This window comes from Parasteatoda tepidariorum, chromosome X1, assembly GCF_043381705.1.
Source record: "Parasteatoda tepidariorum isolate YZ-2023 chromosome X1, CAS_Ptep_4.0, whole genome shotgun sequence".
Lineage (NCBI taxonomy): Eukaryota > Metazoa > Arthropoda > Arachnida > Araneae > Theridiidae > Parasteatoda > Parasteatoda tepidariorum.
The window spans coordinates 81336920-81356364 of NC_092214.1; the positions used below are offsets into that span (position 1 = coordinate 81336920).

Sequence of the window (19445 nt, forward strand, 5' to 3'; positions counted from 1 at the left end):
GAGGATGCTATTTGCTAATCATCTTTATCCAAAGAAACCCATGTAACCTAAATATCTAGCAGAATGAAGCGATTTTTTAAACAATGAATCATACAATATGCAACATATTATTTCAATATCTTATTCTTAAATATAACATGTTTCAATGTTTTTTAAAATGCCACTAAACATTCAGCAATTCCTTGAGTTATAGAAAAAATAAATATCGTAAATTACAGAAAACCTTGTGAATGTGTATTAGAATTACTATACAATCTACATCTTATTCTTCAAACACTTTTTTTTTTCTTCAAACTTTCTTGCCTAGAAGACTCGATTAAATCTGTAAGAATGATTATCCCTAAAATTTTGTATATAGTAGCTATAATAAGTTATGTCAATTTGATTTTAGTAAGAAATCCTCGAATAAATATAGCAAAAACAACATATCTAAATAATGTCAGATAAAAAGTTCATGTATTTAAATTCTAATAACTTAAAAAATCATAAATAATTTATAAATCAATTCAAATTTTCTTTTCAAAGGAGATTTAAATTTTTTTTTTTTTGCTTTTTGGACAAAAATCAGCTTAAAAATTGTCTATTGGCTAGAAACTTCGAGATATTTTCTATTAACAATTAATTAAACCTCTCCCAGCAATCACAGAACCTTATTTCATTTTTTTTTACATTCAGAGTTCTTTTACTAGGTTGCCTAGCAACCTAGTAAAATTAAGCATTAAGCTTTTGAATTAGTCAATGGGTTATCTTTATTAATTGCGCTGGCGACTTTTTTTTGGCGGTTTTCTGGACTATCGCCAAATATATAAACCTTTATTGCTACCCAATTTACTACCCAATATTTTCAAAATTTTGTCTACCCCCCCTAATTCAAGTGTTTAGATTCCAAATATGTAAAAAAAAAATACATGTTTTATCAGAGAGAGTACGTTTTTGTGTCTGATTTTGCAACTTAATTAATAGTTAGCACTAATTAATTAGCATATTTGAGGTCACCCCCGGGAACCATTAAGATTGACTTTTAGTGCGTGAAAATCCGATCATTAGAACGAAAGTTATTCAGGGTGATATTTTCTTTTTTTTTTGCGGACTGTACACCAGAAGCTTGTACCAGAATAAGTGTCCCTAAAGTAAATCCTACGTAATAAAAAAGAAAAATATTGTAAAATATACTTTTATTAATTTTTGTATCTCAATGAGACAATAGACTAAACAAATGAGACAAACAAATGAGACAAATAACTCATTCATTACATGAAAGCTCTAATCTTTCCCTAATTTTATTTATAATTTTATGCAAACAATTGAAAACTCCTTAAAGCTGGCCCACACTGCCTATTTTGAAACTTGATTCCAAACATGTATAAAATGTTCCTTGGATATTTTGATAGTCAGTTTTTTTGTATTCTCTCTCTTTGAGAACATAATCCCACATAAAATAATTAAGTTAATTGAAATCTGGATAAGAGGCAGGCCACTCTTCTGTACCAATGAAATCAGGCAAATTGCCTCAAATAGACGTTTTTTTAATTTGTTGGTGTGCACTGAGTCTTGCTGAAAGCAATGCGATTCTCCTCAAAATAAATCGGAAGTAGAACCAATTAAATGTTTCTTTAAAACTTGTTCCATCAGAGTTCTCCATCAATTTCAAAAAAAAAAAATCTTTGATTTTTTCAGATATTTCAGCAGGGTTCTCACTTAACTTCAGAATAAAAATTCCCTGACTCTTCCAGGTATACCACGTAAATTTCAATGAAAATTCTAGACCATATTTTCATCAGAAAACTTTTATTTTTTTATATGTAATGTGAAATATTAGATTTTCTGGGTAACAAAATATTATTTAATGAAGATGGGAACATTTCAGTTTCACTAAATGCGAAATTTTTATAACAAATAATTGTAATAGATGTTAGAATTATTTAACTCTAATCTCAATAACTGATTACTGTTACTGACAATTTTAAGACTAGTTATTTTCCAGGTATGATATAGGAATATTCCAGATTTTTTTTTTTTTTTTTTTTTTTTATTATTTNTTTCCTGACTATTCATTGATTTTAGGAGTTAAAATAAAATTCCCTGACAATTCCAGGTTTTCCCTGTTCTCCCTGACCCATGGGAACGCTGATCAGGTAAATTTCAATAAAAATTCAGACCATATTTTATCTATTCTATGCAATTATTTTCATCAGAAAAGATCATCAGATTTTCTTTTCATTTATAATGTCTAATATTAGATTCTGTGAGCGAAAAAATCATTGGACGAAGTTAGAAACATGTCAGTTTGACTAAAATGTGAAATTTTTACAACAAATAATTGTTAAAGATATTAGAATTATTTTTCTCAAATCTCAATAACTGATTACTGTTACTGACAATTCTAAGACTGGTTATTTTCTAGGTATGATATAAGAAAGGAATTTTCAATGTTTTTGTAAAAAATTACAACTTTCCCTGACTAATCTGTGCCTTTTAGAATTAAAATAAAATTCCCTGACAATTCCTGGCTTTCCTGTTCTCCGTGACCCGTGGGAGCTCAGTTCAGACAGTACTCTGTGTTGATTTTAACTTCAGGATCAATAAAAAGATACGGAAGCTTTCCTTTTGGGAAATGGCATCCTATACCATCACTTTTGATGCATTTTGGTATTGTTCTACTGTCAACTAATTTTTAGGAATGTCAGCAAGACCTGCGCAATATACGCTATTGTTTTGCTGGTTGTAACTATCTACTAGAACAGCATCTACTAAAAGGTGTTCCACGGAACCCTAGGGTTCCTTGGGAGGAACTCATAGGTTCCGAGAGTAAGGATTTTTTTTTAAAACCAGTATTATTCAGATTTATATCAAATCATAGATCTCAGTATGTATTTTACATTAAATTATTTAGGTTAAATGCCTATGAAGAAAGAAGAATCAAAATTTAAAAAAAAAAAAAAAAATTCAATAACAATTTATTGAATTAATTATGAAAAGAATTTTCATTTATAAAAAACTCTATTAGTATTTCTAATCTATCTTTTGATTTTAAAGTAAAATAATCAAATTCATGAATAAAAATTTATGTTTCGCTGATAACTATTTTCAACATTTATAATGGTTTTTTTTAACACCATAGTTCCACTTATTTAAATCATTTTCATCCATGCATAAACTAAAAACCAATTCAAGTATTTATTTCTTCATATAAATATGCATAAAAGTTAGTGATAAAAATTTCTCATCCCGAAAAAGAATGTCACAACCTATATGCCAACATAGTAACCTCTTGCTCTTTTTTACTCTAGCTTGCTTTGTGTATTGGTAAGAGGACGAGTTAGTTGTTTTTAATATGGTTTTGGTATAGTTTTAGTATGGTTTCTTTGAGTATTCTGTTTAGGTTGATGATGATATTTGTATCCTTTTTCAATTACCTCTAACAGATTGACATGGATTGCACATAATTCGTTCTCTAACAGCTTTGATAACATTTGAAGGTTCTTTGCTTTTTCAATACTTTTATCTATCATAATTTAAAATAAAAGGTGACAAAGCCATTGCCTCGTATTCAAGAGAAAACTTTGTTTTTGCCTTCACTGACGGTTGCTCAGATGAAACTCTTGATAACGGAGGAGCTGGTGTCAACTTTACTTTCCCAAAGAGTGGAAGCACAAAGCAATTTTAAGATCAGAGGAGGCAAAATAGCTTCAAACTACACTTGTGGATTCATTGCCATCTAAAAAGCCCTAGATGAGTATATAAATCTTGAATAAAATGAAAGAGCCAAAGGGTTAATCATCCTCAGCGACTGCAGAGCTGCTCTTCAAGCAATTCAAAGGGGTTCCTCAGGGCTATTTATAAATATAAACAGTGCGCTTTGTAAGATTTTCCATTTGAAGAAACAGTGCACCATGCAGTGGATTCCCGCGCATGTTGGCATTACTGAAAACGAGATGGCTGATGCCTTGGCAAAAGAGGCAAGACAATTAAACACCAACAAAGTTACTCATGTCACTCTCAGCGATATCAATTCAGTGACTAAGACAAAATTCAATGATAGGAAAATCCAAATCAAACACCAAATCCCTGAAACCAGTACCAATAGAACTCTCACCAGCACACTAACAAGACTCCAGACAGGACACTTTAGGGAGATGAAGATTCATGGTGATGTAACAAGGACTTACTGCCCCTGCAAAAATTGTCCAGACATAGAACTAACTCCCATACATCTTTTCAACTGTCCCGTTATACTGGCGCAATTGCAGCAAGTGACAATCGGTGGGCGGACTTATATGAAGAAAATTGCCTTCGAATTGCAGATGTTGTATATAGGACCTTTGATCACATTTAAAATTATTTTCTGCCCATGACACGACACCAACCAACCATCTATCATAATACAATTATCTAACTAAATCGTAATTTACATAAAAGATTATTACTGTTATGTAAGGCATTTTACTTCTTCAAACACAGAATAGTCGCAATAATTTCTATTTCTCATGAAAAGTTATGGATAGTTTTTTATTTAATGACAAGGTTAAGCAATTTATAAATAAGAACAAGTTTAAACCCCTCAACAATGTTTGTGTGCAGCTATGCACAAACTTATGAAATCTGCATGCAATTTTTTTTATACAATATTAAAATTCTAATTTTAATTAAAAATTTTAAAAACCTACAGAAAATAAATTGCTTTAATACTTAAATACTTGTTCATAACATACTGTACATTCAAATGTATTCCAGTCTGCCCTAATGATTTTTTTTCATTAAAAGAAAATTGTTTAATTTTTTTAGGTCATTAAAATTAAATATTTTATAAAAATTTAAAGATAAACTAGTAAGTAACTGATAATAATAAAAAAAATTAAAATGTAAAAGTTATTCTGACAATATGGCACCTTGAAATTAAGCATAAAGTAAAAGCTTTTTCATTTTCTCTTGTAACATTTTTTAATAACTTTATTATTTTTTACCTATTAACCTACTTCTGGTTTCTTTTTACATTGAAAAAATTCATAAGTATCAAAACACCTGATTTTATGAATAATTATTTAATTAAAATATCCCCATTTATTGAGTGCAGATCATAGATATGCAGCAGAAAGATAAATTAAACAAACCTTTTTTTATGCCACATCTCCTTCATCAGCCTCATATAGCTATTAGATAGACTAGCTTTCTTTTCTGATTGCACAAATGAACCACATTCAAGAAAAAAGTTTGTTAATTGAGGACTAAAAAAGGAAAAAAAGATTATTACACTTTTTAAAACAATTCCACTTAGAAAAAAAACATTTGCTTGATAGCTGTTGTTCTCAAATATTAAGGGAATAACCTAATTTTACACATAAAAATGTTTAAATAAAGCTTACAAATTTTACAAAACTTTTGAATTAATGGTGTTTAGTGTTGTATTCAAAAAAGTGAAAATTAAAGTTTATAACTCAAAGCTCCTATATTTAAAATCGAATCATTTATCATTAACATAAGAGGAAATTAACTTTAAATTAAGTAACATACCAGTTAGATAAAGCTTGAATAGCTGAATTCATGTAACAAGTATTTCCAAGATTTTGCAAGCCAGTTAAACCTATATAAACAAATTCATATATAAAATGCAAAAACTTCAATATTTAAACAAATACTAATTTTAGTTTTTGAAATGAAAAATAATTATGATAAGGCAACTTGTTACATGTTATTTCAAAATACAAATTTAAAATTTTTGCCAGTTATTACTTTCTTGAAAATCACTGCAAGAACGATGAAAAAGATTTCTAATAATAATAATTTAAAAATAACACAACTTGAGAATTCATTAAAAAGATAAATCAATTAATGATATTTCAAATTGAAAAGAATAATTTTTGTTACTCTGGCTTCAATACATTTTTAATCAAATCATTAGAATTTCAGTAATATCTAAATAAAAAAAATACAATTAATACACAACTAATCAGAAGTAACTTAGTAGATAACTTCTTACATTACTATTTAAAAATTTTATCATTGTTTAAATCTTAAAATTTAGATTTTAGCTTAAACCTAATAAATAATTACATCACATTATAGATAAATATGAACAATAATTATTTCTCCTTTGCAGTTGCTGAAAATAGGAAATAAGTGATACTCATTAAATACTCTTATTAGTAAATACTCTTTAATTTGTAATTTTATGATCATAAAATAGAGATTTTTCAAAAACTGTCGCAAATTCTCAAAATAGTCCATGGAGGCTCGAGTCAGAGGGTCATGAAAGTTAGGGCTCCATAATTTCAAGGCATACGACACAATGGTAGTAATATAATCAGCATTGTACACCCACTGCTGTTACTTTCTAGACACAGAAAATTCTGAAACAACTTATCTAGTAAAGATGCCTGTAACTATTTTTTACAATTAGTGGAGAATCAGATATACAAGACTTCTGCAATTTTAAAATTATCATCTTATTTACATTATTATAAATTATAATTAGATAATGAGAAGCAGAAAAATTTCAATACGACAAAACTCTATGGCAGGGATGGGCAAACTGCGACCCGCTGGAAGGTTTTATCCGGCCTGCAGATAGAATTTTAACTTGCCGATTTGTGGCAAATATAAACAATATACATTATACATCCATTTCCTTGTCTACTTTGTTTAAAGCTATTTTTGTTCTTTTTTTTTTTAACAGAGTACTGATGACCTTTTTATTTTCGCTATTTTTGTTCTACAAAACATATGATGGAAATACAGTCAAACTTTGATATCTCGAACTTGAAGGGAGAGGAGAAAAAATTTGAGATACCAAAAATTCAAATTATCGAAGGTAGAATAAAGAAAAATGCTCTTTACGTGCTTTATTTACTATTCCATATTTATTCTAAAATCACTTTTTACACTTTCATTTAAAAAAAAGATTCAATTGTTGCTTGCTTTAGAGATGTGTAAGAAAGTTTGTTTCTAACACTTCCTGAGTGGACTATAGATTTATATGTCTCCTCTGACATATTCGGCAGCCTCTCAATAAATCTCCTTACAGTGTCCACTGCAGAAAGTGCTTGTTTGTTAGTAACATTGGGCGGTAAATCTTCTATTTCCTCATCCTCTTCTTCTGATAGTTCACAAGAAGCTTTCGTTTGAGCGATGATATGATTGTCATCCCACTGACCACACACTGTTACTGCATCATCTACATTTACAAAGTCATGAAATTCCATGTCATTAAGCTTAATGAGTCCGGTCAATCTGTCCCAATCATTTTCAGTGTAGTTTTCAGAAGAATTAACGATATTGATTGTTTGACTACCTTCGTGATCTTTAATGAATCCAGCCTTCTTGAAGCCATTCATTATCGTAGAGGAAGACACATCATTCCATGCCCTGTCAGCCATTCGTATAGCTTGTAGAACACTAATAACAGATGGTGAAACCCCATCTTCCATTTCGGACGACATTTTTTGACCACTTGATGACAATACTTCTTTTTAAAACCTTGGATGATGCCCTGATCAAGTGGTTGAAGTTTTGAGGTAGTGTTTGGGGGGAGAAATTCAATTTTAATGTTTTCTATTTTAAGTATGCTATTGTGCCCCGTACAGTTATCGATGAAAAACACAATTTTCCGTTTTTTTTTCTTTCATTTTCGTATTTAAATTTTTAAGCCAGCTTTCAAAAAGGTTTGATGTCACCCAAGCTTTTCAATTAGCTTCATATTCTATAGGAAATTATTTTATGCCACTGAAACATCTTGGTTTTTTCGATTTCCCTATCATCAACGGTTTTAACTTTTCTATTCTATTAATATTTGCACAAAACAATGAAGTTAAACGCTCTTTACTTCTCTTACCTCCATGACATGCTTCACCCTTTACATGCATAGTTTTGCCTGGAGAGCATTTTAAAAAAAAGTCCAGTTTCATCCGCATTAAACGCGTCTTTTTCGTTGTAATCCTTCACGATCAAGCATATTTTCTTCCTAAATTCTTTACAAACTTCTTCGTTTACGCAAGCACTTTCACCACACATTTTCAAACATGTAATGCTGTTACGTTTTTTTAAATTTTCAAACCAGCCATTACTTCCTTTGAAATTTAAGTGGCCTAATTCTTTTGCAAAAGATTCTCAGCTTTTTCTTTGATTACAAGTTCAACAAGAGGGATGTTTTGACTTCTACGTTGTGTAATCCACATCATAAGGCAGTTTTCCATATCGGAAAATTCACAGGTTTTTAACTTCTTTCGCTTGCCTAGGCCATCCTTGAACTTTTCTAAGATAACTGCTTTATTTTTTAAAATTGTCGAAAGCATACTACTTGGAATCCCAAATTTCCGTGCAATTTTCTTTTTCTTTTTAGAATATTTTTTCAACTTTGTCAATGATTTTCTTCTTTATTTCTACGGAAAGCGTGTTTAATTTTCGTTTGCTAGCCATTTTAAACAAATGACACACCAAAGATCTAACCTCTAAGTGCTCTAATTTTCTCTGAAATAACCAAGAAAGGAAACTTTTTTGGAGGTCGCTTGGTAGCTTGAATGTGAAACAAAACAGGCATGCATTCACACGTAACTTTCACCCCTTGTTGCAACGATAAGAAATTTTAGTTTTCCTGGAAGCCACACACCTTTCTGACTCTTGTTAATGCCGTCATTTCCGGTATTCTTAAGACCACTCCAAGAAATAACCTTGCAGAATAAAAAGACAAAGAGAGCATAGACGGTCATTGCATTGCAATGGCAACTAGTACTGGGCGATGTTAAGATTTCAGCATCGTGATGCATCACCACTCAAACATCACGATGTTTCAATACATCGCAACGTTTGACATTCCATACATGTTTCAATACATCGCGATGTCACGTTACTGTTTTATATTTGGTTTTGCCAAATTTTGCATTCTTGCATAACTTTGCTTTTTATTTATTTGATGCCACTGTGAAGTAAGACTAAAACTGAAATTTTAAATATATATATATTAGATTTTTAGAATTTAAACTTTGTGTGTTTGGGGAAAAAGAGTAAGATTTCAAGAGAGGGATAGTCAGATAAACTTTTTAAAAAGTGAAAATCTGCCAAAATGCGTCAAACTGACATTATACAAATTATATTCATTTTATAGGTATATATAAACAACTAAGTGATTTATAATTGAATGTTGTATTTAATTTCAATAAAGTTATATAAAAAATATAATCAATAGGGAAAAACGTAAAGATAGGAGTAAATTAAATGTATGACTTTATAGCCTGGTCTATCAATGTTTAGAAAAAAATATTTTTTGTAATGTTTTTTTATTTTATTATTATTTTTATTTTGATTACTTTCTTCTTCTGGATTAAAATAATTCAATAGACTGTCTTTTTCAATTTAAACAAAACACATCTTTTCAACCTTCAGATTTTGCACAAAAAAAATCGGAAGTTTTTAAATTAAAGAAAAAGGGTAACGAATAAATAGTTAACAAGTTAAATGAATAATTTATTAAAATTTTACATGCAGCTTTGAAAAAAATGAGTAAATTATCCTTAAGGATGAATTAAGAAGGGTAAAAATAAAAAAGAAAAGAATAGTATTTCAACCTTAGCCAAACAAAAATTATTGTTAATTTTCAACAATCTTTAAGATGGTTAGGTATCTTAGACAAAACCACATTAAAAATTATTACATTAAGAAATAATCTTTCTAGAAAATAAAATTAGAAGAAATTGGTGCATTTTTTTTCAGCTTTTATATTGTAATAAATTTATCTTAACATGAATATTTTAGCAATTAATATTTGATATTTGTGGATAGAGTGTAGTGCATGAAAAAAAATTTACTTTTGGCTTAGTAATCAGAATTCAAAAAGTCAGATTTTTTTAAATTTATTTTTTAGAAACTATTCAACTAATTGCTTTTAACTTTTTTACTTTAAAACAAGAAATTATATTCATCAAAAAAATTGCATACCTTACAATTCAAACTTTTTTCGACTATTACTAATAAAAAAAGGAATTAAAAATCATTTTTGCATAAAATTATCTTTGGATAAACGAATTGTATAATTTTGTGCTAAAATTTTTCAATTCGAGTAAAAAGTTCTCAAGATATGACGAAATACGCAAACACCAGCATTAACATCAAGAGATCCTAACTTTCGATCGCTCTCCTGACCAAATTATTAGGACTATATTTCTCAGATTACGACTACACCTTACATTTTGAAGGTCAGGAATCATAATCCGTCAAAAAATTTATTCAGATAAATACGTTTTTGTGCCTCACTTTGTAATTTAAAACATTGTCTGCTTAAACTAATTAGCATATTTGAGGTCTCTCCCTCAAACCACTAAAGATTAGGTCCTAACACGCAAAAATCATATCAATAGACCAAAAGTATTAGCCTGCCGCAAAGTATGTCAGCCAACTGTAAAAATAAAATGGAAACTGTAAAGATAAAAATAAAATAGAAATTATAAAAATAAAATAAAATTCAAAATGCGCATTGAGCCAACAATTTAAAAATAAAAAACGTAATAGAAAAAGATAAAAAAAAAAAACTATGGATTGAGAAGGACAGAAAACTTAGAACAGCTGATGTGTATAACCTTTTGGCCTTTCATTCTCCAGAATTTCTTGAAGAATATCCTTCAATAATTTATTGTAGGCAGTAGAAATATTGAAAGTAGTAACCTTCAATATTTTAGAGGAAATAGCGAAAAACTAGTATAAAAACAAAATTTCCTGGAAAAGGATACGATGGAAATTATTATGGCTTCAATATTATAAAAATCAATTATTTAAAAATTTATTTTCAGAATTATTGCTAACCTAATTTAATACTATGTTGCTAAACTATATTTCGTGAAAATAAAATTTAACTGCACAGTCTTATAAAAATCGTTATAAATAAGGAAGATCGAAAAGCAATCAAGTCGAAAAAGAAAATGGTAAAGAAATAAAAACGAAACGACTGTCTTAAAAAGAAAATTTGCGTTTGAAAACTCGTTTGCCAAAAGTTTTTGCAAAAATATTACATTTTTTTATATTTTCTAACAATAATAATAATTTTTCAATAATTGAAAACGCGGTCAATATGCAAAATTGCAGCTTTATACAAAATTATTAATGAAAACATTTTATCCATATTGAATGAATGCAATTCTTTAGATTTAACAAAGAAAAATAAATAGGTAAAAAAATAAATAAACAAAAAGTTTTATTGGAACAGATCAAAAACGATCTTTTCTTCAACAAGACAAAAATTATCTCAAAGTATTATCAAATAACAAAACACAAATAATCCTCAGAGAATCCTTTTTATTCTTGGATTTGCACAAATTGAAGAAAATACTTTTTCATCTTTCATTGGCGATTAGTTAGTTTCACTCCTAGTCACATCGTAATTCATCGTTACTTGATAATTTGCGAAAGAAGAAACACACAGGAAAAGATTGTCACGGCAATCAATGTCGCCTCAGGATCGGGGGAAATGCTCTTCGTGCGCCTATGAACATCGATGTTGAATCTGAAGAATCGCTCTGCGCGGCATCGGGAAACATTGTACTCATCGCACATACATCGGAATTTCCGATGCTTCGTAAAAGACGCCAACCTAAACATCGGATCGGCTATTATTACCCAACATTGATGTTTTCCGATGAATCGACGTATTGCCCAGTCCTAATGGCAACTGACTGAAAAGATAGGGAAACAATAAAACAAGAATTTCGACTATGGGGGTTAAGAGAAGTGATTTCAATGTGTTACTGAGTCCTTATGTCCATTTTTTTAAAAAGTTTACCATTATGAGGATTGGTTTTCCATTCGTAAATTTTTTTTGGAATATTTTTTTTATCTTCAGAAAAAAAATCTACAGTATTTATGGAAAAAAAATTCAAGTTATCGAGGGATTAGAAAAAAAAATTCTTGAAATAAAGTTTTTTGTAACATTGAGTGTATAGGAAATTTCAAGGGAATTTTTTTTTCTTCGAGATATTGAAAAAATTCGTGAAATCGAGGTTTGAGTTAGCAAGGTTCGACTGTAGTTAGTACAGACAGCTTCAGTTGAAAAAATGTTGGAAGCAGAAGTTCTTTATAGAGTAGCCGTAGATTGGCTCCAAGAGCATTTGTCTTCCTCGAGGTGCAGACATATGGAATCTAATATAGGTTAATTGTACATCACATGAGACAGGCTGCGCATTTTAAGCTCCATGAGACAGACAGAGGTTTTTCTGCTGGCGTGAGTTTTAACATTTATTGTGTTTGGAAAGATTGCCCCAATATAACGTCATCGTAAATAATGGTTAAATTATTAAATGCATAAAATGGCTAGTGCTTTTTGTGAGTTATTTGCAAAAATTTTTAAGCCCAAAATAGCTACTAAAAACGCAAAGTTGATTCGGAATGCCATGCGTTCAATGATGAATAGACTTGGAAAAAAAAATTTTACAGTTGTAAAAGATAAACCAGCATGTCTTATCTGCAATGAACTGCACCAGTTTTTAAAGAATACAACATTAACCGACATTTTACAGCCTTGTGCAAGAATGCCAACTACGAAGCAATGTCTGAATGTGAAAGAAGACAAAATGCAGAAAGTTTTCTTAACGAATTATCAGGCCGACAAAATGTTTTCAAGAAGATAAACAGAAGCAGCTACGCATGCAAGCTACATTGTAGCATACAATATTGCTAATATTAATGAATCTCTCGGTGATGGGGTGGGGAGTTTGTGAAACAATGTATGCTCCAAGTTTGTGATGTTTTATGTCTAGACATGAAAAATAATTTTAAGGTTGTAAGCTTATCGCGAAAAACGGCGACTTCTAGAATCAAAGCTATCGATAAAAATTTGACATTACAATTAGAGTAAAAAATTGCACAATTTAAATTTTGCTCAATGCCTATGGATGAAAGCACTGATATTATTGATAGCGTTTAATTAGTGTTATTTATAAGAGGTGTTGCTGAGAACTTTGAAATTACCGAGGAATTGGCTCGTATGCGTTCTTTAGACGGAGCTACCGCGGGATGTGATATTTTTCGTGAGTTTCAGGAAAGGTTTTTAACTTTGAAAGTGGTCATAACAAAAATATGTAACATTTCGACTAATGGGACACAAACTATGACAGGCAAAAAATATAGATTCCTTGGATTATTTAATCAGAATTATCCAGGGAATAATGTTAATTTTCTATATTGTGTTATACACCAAGATGCTCTGTGCAAATCTGCTGTGCAAATGAAACCTGTGCTTGATGCAGTAGTAAAGCTTGTTAATTCTATTCAATTTTGTGGGCTTACTCACAAGCAATTCCGAGATTTTCTTCAGTCCGTGCAATCTGAATACTCTGATGTACTGTATTACACGAAAGTAAGGTGGCTTAGTGCAAGACGTGCTTTCGAGCGAGTTTGGCAGCTGAAAGACGACATTGTGTCGTTCTTCCATGAGAAACAGTCTCCAGCAGAGTGCGAAATATCAGAAGATACAGAATGGCTTTCAGACTTAGAATTTTTCACAGATATCTTTTGTTATATGAGCAACTTGAATGTTAAGATGCAAGGGAAAAATCAATTCATCAATGATATCTGGGCCCATCTCAAAGCTTTTAAACTGAAGCTTAATCTATTTGTTGGGCAGCTAGATAAGAAGTTTTATTTCTCGAACTTAAACTCAATACCCTCAGTAAATAAGGAAAAGCTAAAGAATTATGAAGATGGCTTGAAAAAACTCCATTTTGAATTTGAATGCAGATTTTAGTGCCATTTAAACAGAATTAGATATTTTTACCATGCCTTTCAATATAAATTGTGAAACAGTGAGGTCGGATTTGCAGCTTGAATTAATTGAGTTGCAATCTGAGCAGTTGTTTCTAAATATGCCAAAGTTTGAGTTTAACAAATCATTACCAAAAGCTAGTTTCCAAAATTTAATATCTCATGCCAAGAAAATCAGTGCTATGTTTTCTTCATCTTATATATGTGAACAAGTGTTTTCAACTATGAACCTTAGGAAAACTCATCTCAGAAGTAGACAGACAGACAAGCATTTAGCCTCATTCCTTAAAGAAAGCACATCTCACTTTGAACCTCAATGTAAGGAATTTTTTAAAATAAAATCACTATTTCATTCATCTCATTAAATATTTAAATTAAAGCTTGTATATCGTTTTTTTTTCTTTTAATTTTAGAAGTTTTTACTCGGCCCACCAAACTTTTTTCTCTCGATTTTTTGCCCTCGACCAAAAAAGTTTGCCCATCCCTGCTCTAAGGTGTACAAATGAAGCAAATGGTGTAGCTATGGTGTACAATGTAATGAAAATCTAGATTAGCGAATTACCACCAGACTTCACTTTCATTTTTTCAATTTGTAATGTTAGGGATTGGGAAATCAATAATTTGTTTAAAAAAATGATGTATAGAAAATTCTAAGACAATGAATCCAGTAAAAAATGCATGCAACTATTTTGTACAATTAGTAGACAGTCCCTAAATTCGATGTATCAAAATTTTAAACTGAGTTGTAAATTAATAAATAAGGGATGGAGGGTATAAAGTTTTTTGGTATAACAAAGCTCTGTAGTATACGAGAGTTAAAAATAGTAGAAAATTTAAGATTAGATGAAAACTTTTTAATTTCAAATTAACAATTTTCTTTTAATCCAAATTTAATTTGATTTACCAAGACCTAACAATCTAGCGTGGTATGATGAGCCTTTAGATTTTCAAAGAACTGTTACTCGATGAAAACAAATTTCTTTCATAATAACTAAAAAAAAACACAATGGTACAAAATTATTTAAAAGTTTGAAAAAACTAGTTCCAACATGGGACTATTACATTATTGATGAAAATTTCTACTCTCCTATTTTTTAAGAATCAACCTCACGAAATAAGCTACAACAAAAACTATCTGAAATCAACAATTGCTATCAGCAATAAACGTGTGAAAAAAAGATGACATTTTTACTGAAGAATGATAAAAAATAAAAAGGAATAGTTTTTTATGCACAAAAAGTTTAACATGAACAAAAATATACCTCTAGGCTTTAAATTTTCATCACTTCCCTCAATATCCTCCTCTGAATCTGTATCTATTTTATTTATCAGTGGGTGAACAGGAAGCATTCCAGGAAGTGGGGGATCATTATTTTCTAAAAACACTTCACATTCACACAGCAGACAATATACTCTCAATGAAGTAAGGTTTAAAAATATGGAATGTTCTTTGTATTTCTGAAAATATAAGGTACTGTCAGCATTAGATAATAAGAGAAAAGTGAAACTAAATTCATCAGTTTTAACAAACAAATACCGAAAAGTGTTTCAGGCAGTGGTTACTTCCATTGCAACCGACATACAAGCAATTCTTGTGAAGACACACCCACAAGTATGGACCTTCTGTTTTACACGTATCACATGGTGACTGAAATACCAAAACATATATAACAGTAAGAAACAGAATATTGTTAAATAAGAACTGAACAGCAGTTTAAACTATGCTTAGAACAATCTTGGGCCTGGTGGTAATTAACCCATTAAACATTCTCTTTCTTAGGATGGCCCTAGAAAAATTCATCCAGACTCCAGATTATAAAAGAGTCCAGAAAATAGGACTCCAGATTTTCATCTGGGTCATTCTCACAAAAAGGTGATTTTTTAAGTCCCTTAGTAATAAATATTAGGAAGTACAGCAGATTTCTTAATATTTTTTGCAAAGTTCTAACTAACAAATCATATGCATTTCTGCTAAATGTATTTAATATTTCATGCTTATTTTTTAATAAATGTAACTTCAAAATCCCCTCCGTGGACGTCCCTACCTCTGTGACACAAAATAATTTTTAATGGCTGTTAAACAATTTAAATGTTATTTTAATGATTTTTGTAGTTTTAACTAGTTAAATGTTGATAGTAACTTTTTATTTAATATTTTTTTAAAAAAAAATTATTTTTATAAAATAAATGACTAGTAAACTTTGTCTATCAAAAATGAAATCTCCCTCCATGGACAATTAATATAGTTTGGTTAATATGCAATAAAGAGCAGCATATGCGAAATCCCTATAAGACAGCTGCTGGGAAAGGTAACCATTCTATTTTCTAATGTTAACTACAAGTTTTTTTTGTTCTCTTTGGTGTCAGTTTTGGATTGTTGTGTTCAACTGGGGTTTGGCCAAGTTCTCACCGTATACTCCGTGGACATCATAAAGAAGGTAAGACAAAATTATTTTATTTTTGATAGCTGAATTTTAGATTGCAAAAATAGTATATTTACTAAAAAGAACTGCGCCATTTTTGTAACTTTAAAATCAAAAATCAGTAAAATTCAAGAACTAGTTTTTGTCTCCTCCGTGGACTTAACAAGTCCACAGAGGAGAAGACACAGTCAATGGAAGAGACAATGTGTAAGATAACCATAATACAATTCAAATAATTAAAAAACTATTTTCTTTTAATTGATATTTTTTTAAATGGAACAAATGTGTTAATTTGCTTGTATTTTTAAAGAGCTTAACTTTTTCTTATCGGAAAAGTAAATATTGGCAATTTTTCTAAATAATTTCTGTGATGTTTAACATTTTTTTTCTCTTCAAACTTTAGGAAAAAAATGGCAAAACCAAAATGTAAAAAAAGAAAGCAATCAAATGTTCAAATGCAAAAGAGAAGGGAACAGAAAAAACTTAGTAGGAGACAAGCTAGACAGAAATTAAAAGAAAACCCTATATTGTTTGAAGTAAAAAAAAAAAAAAAGAGCAAGAAACTTTCAAATCTGTATCAGAAAAATCGTGATTAAATGCACTTAAATTTCTAGAAATTGATGGAGCAAGCCGTTTGTGCCCAGTGAAAAAAGAAACAATAACAAGAAGAAAAGAGAAAAAACAAAAACATTATTTGGATGACGGTATGTTTAACTTACATAAAATGTTCATAAAAGAGTACCCTAAACACTCAACTTTCATGTGGAATCTGAATTTTTATTTCAATAGTCTTTACATTTTAATTTATTAATATTCAGTAAGAGTTACTTAAAAAATTGTACACCTAGGTGAAAAATGGGTGTTTCCTTTTATAGCAGCATGATTAATCGGAAGTAGCTCTATCTCTAATAATGAAATATTTTATTATTTACTTATTAATGTTAAACTCATATCAGTTGTACCCAATAATTAATGAATTAGTCTTTGTTGACATTTTATATTTTATAACATAAAATTTCTCCTCCGTTGACTATTACATCTCCTCCGTGGACAAGACAGAATTTAAAATATTTTAAATCTTGTAAAAAATAAAATCGAAAACTTGACCATTATTATAAGGGCGTATAACAAAAATAAAAATAGGCATTTATATAATTTTTAACACTTTTTTAATTACTTTAATTTAAGAAAAAATTTTAGTCTATTTATACCTTTTCAGTGAGAATGACCTTCCTACATTACAGCATTAACATATGAGCACATATTTATTACAAATAAACATGTATGCAAAATAATATATATATATTTTTTATTTTAATGTTTTGAAAACATTGTTAAAACTTCTTTTGCATTATGACTAACATCTCAGATTTTTGATGTTTAATACTAGGCTTTTTAATACTTGTCATGTCAAAAACTAGTTTTGATTTTAAAACTGAACCTCTGGATCAGTACCTGAAAAACAGCTGCCTACTTTTGGTGGAGGTGGCATATAGTAAACTAAAAAGCAATACAGAATAAGTAAAACTCGAGAGGGAAGGGTAAATCTTGTAGCCAACCCACTATTTTTAAATAATTTACTGCAATGAAAAAAAAAAAAAAAAAACACAGCAAAAATGCCTTGACATTTTTGCAAATACAGCTAGCACAAACAGATAATGGAAGTATTTTATATGTATGAATAGGCTATTTTATAATTTTGTATTTCATAATTATGAATAGATCTATTTATTACTGTTCACATTATGTAAAATAATATTTCTTGCATAAAATGCATTTTTTCCTCTTTTTCAACAAAAATATTAATTTCTTCGTGTTGTGAGTGGGGAAGAAATAGAATTGCCTTTTGGTGAGATTTCCATATCGGTAATCTTTACTTGATGACAACTAGGCAGTGGCACTTGAGGAACTAAAAAAATAAAGAATTGGCTAACTTGAAAGACAGTATCACTTAGCAATTTCAGTTGACTGAAACAGGTACCAACAAATCCCCCCAGCATAAATATCCCCCTGAAAATGTGCTCGTCATTAATTTAAAATATCATGCTACATTTAAATTTAACTTAATAAACAAAACGAACAATAATAGTAAAGCAAGATCCAACATTAAAAGTAGAGCAATTATAAGCAAAACAAATCTATAATAATCAAACTATTTAACAAAGCATAAAGATCCATTTACATAAAGATTTATTTATATCTGCTCGAGAAGTGAGGTTTAAATCATGTAACACCTTTCCCTTGTGTAAAGTAATTACGGACAATTTTTTGATCTCTTTTAGAATGAAACCGCATATTTCTATGCTTAAAATTTTTTATTATGTTTTTTTCTTTTCTTGTTAAAGAAAAAATAAAACTTACACTTTGCTTGCCTATAATATCCTCTTTTGTATAATCGCCAATTACATGAATATGTGAACATTTTGACTTAGGAGTACTCATCCTGAATTTGCTACTGCCGAAGTATAAACATGAACTAAAAGAACTATATGTGTAAAATTTAACTAATAACTGAAATTATACAGAGTTTCCTCTGTAGTCAAAATTAATAAAAACGAGATCATTCTTAAAACACAACAGAAAATATCTACATGACAAACGAAATAAACTAATCCACTTTGCTACTTTTCATTGTAAGAAATAATCGAAATTTCTGTTAAAACAGAAATATTAAACGTAAATAGCAGTAAAATTTAGGTAATTGCAAAATTTCGCTTTAAATTGGAGGTGCGACGAGTTCTATTATGTTTATTTATTAATAGGATTGGTGGTGCGACAAGTTTTCTGACAAGTACACCATCTCAGCTCATTGTTTTTCTCAATTTGCTGCTGCTTGGCAGACTGTCTGAATAAAAGGCTGTTGCTTGGCTGACCGCCTTTTTAATAAATAGAGGCATTTGATTGGTCCATTACATCATCGTTTTCATCGTTATCGCTTAATCGTTTTGTCAGGTTTACTAGAATGGCGTTTTTAGCATTTTTGTTTGGCGCAATTTTAATAACGCGCATGCTTAGTTTGATAATTTATTCAAACCAATCGAAGTACTTCGTAGACAATGAATATAGAGGTTTGTATCCCCTCCTTTGCTCGTGTATACTCAAACAAAGACATAAAGATGGAAAGATCAATCATTGTACCAAACAGATGTCAGGGTGAACTTTGACACTGGACACATCACTGGTCTCGATTTTTTTTATTTGATTTTCATAAATTGTTATGATAAATAATAACATTCTGTCTCTGTGCCAGAAAAATTTGAACACATTTTTTTTAAAGATTTATAA

The 19445-nt window shown here is 29.8% G+C and overlaps 1 protein-coding gene across 4 annotated transcripts in view; it reads right to left on the reverse strand.

The window, feature by feature from the left end:
- LOC107454252 (Ubiquitin specific protease 20/33) overlaps window positions 1-18998 on the reverse strand; it is a 126709-nt gene extending 107711 nt beyond the window's left edge. For 3 of the 4 annotated variants that reach the window (XM_071187340.1, XM_071187343.1, XM_071187341.1), the window contains exons 1-5: window positions 18522-18998; window positions 15275-15385; window positions 15000-15195; window positions 5512-5581; window positions 5112-5225 (exon numbers count right to left, since the gene is read on the reverse strand). In XM_071187340.1, coding sequence (XP_071043441.1) covers window positions 5112-5225; window positions 5512-5581; window positions 15000-15195; window positions 15275-15385; window positions 18522-18602 — 572 coding nt within the window. In that variant the 5' untranslated portion in view covers window positions 18603-18998. The remainder of the gene's footprint in view (window positions 1-5111; window positions 5226-5511; window positions 5582-14999; window positions 15196-15274; window positions 15386-18521) is intronic. The other variant, XM_071187344.1, reaches the window with a different exon arrangement.
- Between the last annotated feature and the right edge of the window lie 447 nt (window positions 18999-19445).